Source organism: Eulemur rufifrons, chromosome 9, assembly GCF_041146395.1.
Source record: "Eulemur rufifrons isolate Redbay chromosome 9, OSU_ERuf_1, whole genome shotgun sequence".
Lineage (NCBI taxonomy): Eukaryota > Metazoa > Chordata > Mammalia > Primates > Lemuridae > Eulemur > Eulemur rufifrons.
In genome coordinates this window covers 43,682,163-43,688,162 of record NC_090991.1, presented here as the reverse complement: position 1 = coordinate 43,688,162, position 6,000 = coordinate 43,682,163, and the positions used below count along the sequence as shown (strand labels likewise).

General features: G+C 48.7%; 1 protein-coding gene across 1 annotated transcript in view; it reads left to right on the top strand.

Moving 5' to 3' along the window:
* Positions 1–3,383: 3,383 nt before the first annotated feature.
* The window catches only part of PECAM1 (platelet and endothelial cell adhesion molecule 1), a 50,900-nt gene continuing 48,283 nt past the window's right edge, over positions 3,384–6,000 (top strand). Inside the window, exons 1-2 of the mRNA XM_069481615.1 lie at positions 3,384–3,614; positions 3,701–3,727. Of these exons, the coding sequence (XP_069337716.1) occupies positions 3,581–3,614; positions 3,701–3,727 (61 nt within the window). The 5' untranslated portion in view covers positions 3,384–3,580. The remainder of the gene's footprint in view (positions 3,615–3,700; positions 3,728–6,000) is intronic.

Sequence of the window (6,000 nt, the reverse complement as noted above, 5' to 3'; positions counted from 1 at the left end):
TTATTTTTTTTGAGACAGAGTCTCACTCTGTTGCCTGGGCGAGAGTGAGTGCCGTGGCATCAGCCTAGCTCACAGCAACCTCAAACTCCTGGGCTCAAGCGATCCTCCTGCCTCAGCCTCCCAGGTAGCTGGGACTACAGGCATGCGCCACCATGCCCAGCTAATTTTTTCTATTTTTAGTTGTTTGGCTAATTTCTTTCTATTTATAGTAGAGACGGGGTCTCACTCTTGCTTAGGCTAGTCTTGAACTCCTGAGCTCAAGCAATCCTCCTGCCTCGGCCTCCCAGAGTGCTAGGATTACAGGCATGAGCCACCGCACCCAGCCTGCTCTGGTTTCTTAAAAGTTTTACCTAGTTTGACACATAATCATATCCAAAAAAGCTTTGTAAGTTTTAGTTATATAATAGTTGCTTATAGGATTTAGATCAAAATGTAAACTCAAATCTGGAAAAAAATCCCAAATGTTTGTTTTTCAAAAAATGCCTACCGCATGTTTCCAACCAAAATCCACTGAAACAATGGTGAATAAGCTACCCTAACCGACAAAACAATTTTTTAAAACCAACTTATTTTTAACTCACAACTTATTTTCCTAAAGAAATAATGTCTTGAGGTAAATTCCTTGTCAGGCCACAAAAGCTTAACAACTCAAACCATCAAACAAGGAGGCTATGTGTGCCAACAGGAATAGTACACAATCCTTCCAGAGGGCAAGTATGTGCACTACCTAAAAATATGTCAATGAAAACTATAAACATCACTGAGAGACCGTAAAGAAGTTTTAAGTAAATGGAGAGATATGCTGTGGGCAGAATACTCCATGTTGTTAAGATGTCGATTCTCCCCAAACTGATTTATAGATTCAATGTGATTCTAATCAAAATCTCAGAAGGCTTTTTATTTTGGTAGAAATTGACAAGCTGTTTTTAAAACTCCTGTGGCGATGCAGAGGGCCCAGAATGGCCCCAGTGACTGAAAAGGAAGCATGACATTCGAGGACAAACACTCCCTAACTTCAAGGTGTATTGTAAAGCTACAGCAATCAAAACAGTGTGGTAGGCCGGGCGCGGTGCAGTGAGCCACCAGCCAGGCATTTGCTCTTAATTTCTAAGAGTTCTTTATGTATTAGGGAAGTTAGTTCCTTGCCTATGATGTGAGTTGCAAATATTTTTTCCAGTCTGTAGTTTTTCCCTTGACTATTTTTTTCCCCTAATTTTAAAAATTTATTTTAGAGACAGCGTCTTACTCTGTCACCCAGGCTGGAGTGCAATGCCACAGTCCTAGCTCACTGCAGCCTTGTACTCCTGGGCTCAAATGATCCTCCTGCCTCAGCCTCCCAAGTAGCTGGGACTACAGGCAAGCACCACCACACCCAGCTCATTTAATACATTTTTTTGTAGAGATGGGGTCTCACTATGTTGCCCAGGCTGGTCTGGAACTCCTGGGCTCAAGTGATCCTCCTGCCTCGCCTCCCAAAATGCTGGAACTACAGGTGTGAGCCCATGTCTAGCCATGATTCTTTTTTTTTTTTTTTTTTTTTTGGGTCAAAGCAGAACTTTTGTTCATAGAGTACAATATATCAATCTTTTATGGCTTCTGGATTTTAAATTATAGTTAAACCAGCCTCTGCCATTCTGATAAATTCTTTTATGTTTCTTCTAGAACTTTTATGGGTTCATTTGTACAGTCACATTGTTGGTACATTTGGAATTTATTCTGGTACATGGTGTGAGTTGTGGGATTTAGTTTTTCTGCTTTTTTTTAAAAAAAAATTAACATCTATTTTTGAAATACAGCTCTATTTTTTCATGGTAGTCTACAAGTATTAGAATTGTGTGTAAAACAATTACTGTTTTAGACGTTTACTTTGGACCTTGTTGCCATGGGGTCTGGACATTCATCACTGTTGCTTGAATGTCGCTTTGAGACGCAGAAGTTGCTTATTCTACAACACCTGAAAGTTACCATTAAAGCCAAAATATATTTTATTACTCATGGTGTTCCCTTTTTTTCCCTCCCAGATAAAAATTTGGTAGATGGGTGGGGGAAAGTTCCAGTAGGTTGCCAAGGAAGATAGCTTATAGTGGATAACGGGGAGCACAAAACAGCAACAAAAAATGAGGGCACTCCAGGTGGGGGGCCCTCACTGGCCAAGGCACAAATGTTACCAAAAGTTTGCCACTTGTCCCTCAGCCTGCATCAGAAGAATACGGACAAGTGGCTTGAGGAGAAGGAAAGAAGCTTATTGGTAAGGAAAGAGAAGTTTGGTAGGCTCCCGTCTCAAAGTACCGATGTCCAGCTTCTGAGCAGTACAGCGTTTCAAAGGTTCTGATTAATCCCATCTTCGGCCAAAGTGATCTCATGACGTCCACCCAGACAATTCCCTTGAGCCATCTCCTGTGGCACAAAGGACCGAAGACACTCCCCTGCCCCTGCCGACCACTGGCCTGAGGCAGGAAGGCAGGTCCTAGTCCTCCAAAAGGAGTGCAGGATGTTTTAGTGAGACATAAAACATTCTGCCATGTTTTCGAGCCATTTCTTCTGTTACATATCCCGCCCCCTCACCCCCATTACCCTTCCCTAGCTATGGGAGGAGGGGCGACTACTCTGTTACACAAACACACGAAGCGTTCTGGGAACTAGAACTTCTAGCAACCAGGTTGTAGGGGCCAGGAAGGTAGTGGTGAAAGACGGGGCTGGAAAGGTGAGCAAGGGCTGAATTTGGCAGCGTTGTAAATTGACTTTCTGTGGAGGGCAGTGGGGAGCCATTGCAAGGTTTCAAACAGGGAGGTGAAAGGAACTGATTTCTGTCTTAGGAAGCTCCCTGTGCCCTGGTATAGCACGTATGTGTTTGGGGGTGCAGGCTAGAGGGGGCCCTCCAGGAGGTGTGGGCACCCCACGGGGCTGCCTAACTCATCCCCCAAACCCACTGGGGAGGCCAGGAGAGCATTCTAGATCCACCGAGTTCCGAGTTCAGCAGGTCTCTCTGACAGACTTTGTGATTTGGGGGAAGAGTCAGCCCAGGAAAGTTAGGGGGCCCAGATTAACGCTGAGTGGAAAGAGCCCCCTTTTGGGGGGAGCACAGGAAAAGCAGAGGGATCTTGCTGGGTGCCCAGGGAGAGAAGCCCTTTGGGTGGAGGCAGGGTGGAACCCCGCACCCCACTTGAGAAGGGCCCCCAAAGCCCAGGCGGGACGGAAGGGTCAAGAACGCTGAGGCAAATGTCACTCGTGCCTTGTTTTTTCCCTAAAGAAACTAAACAAAGCGACTGTTGCGCTCGGTGGCCCCTCAGGAAGGCCAGTCATTTCCTGAGGAGATATCGGGCCAGCCCAGGCCTCATTGTTCCTGGTTTCCAGCAATGGCCGCCATTACCTGATCCGGGACACAGCCGGTCTCTCCGCAGCCGCCCGGGGAAGTTACCAGAGTGGTTTCTGCTTTTCACAGGGCAGTTTTCTCATCTGCGGCGTGTGGGAAGTGCCTTCTGCCTCAGAGGCATGGCCCGAAGGCAGAACTAACTGTGCCTGGCAGTCTCCGCAGCTGAGGACGCTGCCCGCCCGGCCGGGGTGGGCCCGAGGGGGCAAGATGCAGCTTGGAGTCCTGCTGACACTCCTGCTCTGTGAGTTTTTACTGCCTTCCCGCCTCACTCTGACTTCGAGAGAACTGGAGCTTCTGAATTCAACATATTTCTTCTGTCTCTTCCAGGTTCAAGCCTTGAGGGCCAGGAAAACTGTAAGTCTGATGTTTCTACCATAAAACCAATTTCTCTACCTAGGTTCGTTCGTTCTTTTCTGTGATTCTTAAAACACATGTTAAATCGTTTGGGTTTGATGTTTATAACAATTGAGAAAGACATTCCAAATGAGAACTAAAGTTTATTCCATTTTGACATTTTTAGAAGAGCTTAGGGGAAAAAAACTCCTCATTCTAAGCCAAGTTCTTCTTTTTCTTCTTTTTTTTTGGGACAGGGTCTTGCCCTGTCACCCAGAGGAATGCAGTGGCATGATCATAGCTCACTGCAGCCTCGAACTCTTGGGCTCAAGAGATCCTTGTACTTCAGCCTTCAGCCTCCCGAGTAGCTGGGACTACAGGCTGGCACCACAACACCCGGCTAAATTTTAAAATTTTTTTGTAGAGTTGGGTCTCACTATGTTGCCCGGGGTGATCCAGAACTCATGATCTCAAGTGATCCTCCCGCCATGGCTTCCCAAAGTGATGGGATTGTAGGCGTGAGCCACCGCACCCAGCCTAAGCCAAGGTCTATCAGGATGCTTTAGAGATAGTGTACGTTTCTAGACCCCAGTGAATTGCTGTTGGCTAAATTTGGGGAGGGAATAAGAAATGAGCGATTTCATAATTTTTCTTCTACTATCACTGCTTCTTTTCCTAGCCTGACCTATTCCTAATTGTTTTTATTTACAAATGAGATATAATCAATTTGTCAGACACAAGAAGACAGACGATAGTTTAAATTGTTGCTACAACTTTTTTTTTTTATCCTAAATGATCAAAAACTTATACTGGATCTCATTTCCCATGTGCCTGTGAGGGTATGATTAAATCTCGCACACAGGGAAGGGGCGGGGGTGCTGCCTATCTTTGCAGTCTGGTTTATCGTCCAGTTAAGAGCTGATTTTGAACCTTTGTCTTGAGATAAGAGGGTTTTGTTCTCCTTCGTCTGGGACCACATGAATGCAGGGGCTCAGTTGGGTCTGGGTGCTGGGAAAGGACGGAGAGACCACAGAACACTCACTATCCCCTTGTCAGAAGTCACGTCAGTCGGCAAAGAATGGGGGTGAGGGGGTTGCAGGCAAATTGCACAGCTCTTTGGCAGTGAAGTCCCTGGACAATGCTCGATGGTTGAGCTGAGCCTCAGGGCAGTGCCCGGGTGGGGTGGGCTAGTTGGCTTCTGAAACAGCCGGTCTGCCAGGCTGCCCTGCCCAGTGCTTCCTTGGGCATCGGATCCCCATGGAGGCAGGACATCTGGTATCTTCATGATCATCCTGCTTGACTGATGGTGTCACTGAGACTCTGAAATGACCGACTTGTCCATGCAGGGGCCAGTTAGCAAGGCATCAGCCCTAGAACCTCCATTCTCGGAGACCCGACATCTGTCTGGAGCCATAGCCCTGATCTAGTCCTTAAGACCAGTGTCCTTTGCCTCTTTGAGCTTTTTCCCCAATTTTCCCCATCAGTAAAATGGGGATGAAAACAGAACCTATGGCAGGGAGTGGTGTGAGGCTGAGAATGGGTAAAAGAAGGTGACTCACCTGCTGGGCATGCAGTGACGAATGAATGATACTGATGTTTACCATAGGGTCCCAGCCCACCTTGACAATCATGGCTCCCGCACCACCCACTCTCCCTCTGTCCGCTCCAACCCATGCGCCCCCAGCTCTTGCCCAGACCCCACACCCCACCCTGCAGACACCCCCTGCCTTGGGGCTCCTGCTCCTCTGGCTCTCGACCTCCCGTTTCCCAGACGGGCCATGCTCTCTCTTCACCCTCCCCAGCCTCAGATGGACGGTTTGCTCCCTTCCCTGGGTGCCTTTAGGGCAGACCTTGGAACTGCAGGACTTGGAGGGGGGAGAGGAGACTGCTTCCTCAGGCCCCTGCCTAGTTTTACCCTCGGGGAAACTGAGACCCAGAGGCCACAAGGCTCAGTGCAGGGCCAACACTGGGGTTAGCAGAGGGGCAGGGACCCGGTCGCCACCCCTTGGGCCTCCCCAGACCGGCGTTTGCAGTGATGGCCTGCCAGCGTGCTCCGTGTCCCTACTCTGCGCCTGTGGCTAAGGTCCTCGCCAGCCTCGGCCCTCTCCCCTCCTTCTAGCCCAGGACTCCTCGGGCCCCTCAACCTTCCCCCAGCTGCAGCCGCCCGTGCTCAGGAGATGACCTCAGCTCCGTCTTCACCTAGAAAACAGTCCGTCTGGAGGGAACTCCCTCAACTTCCTGCCTGGGCCTGGCTCCAGGCTTATCTGCCTCCCCACCCATCCTCCCAGGGTCCC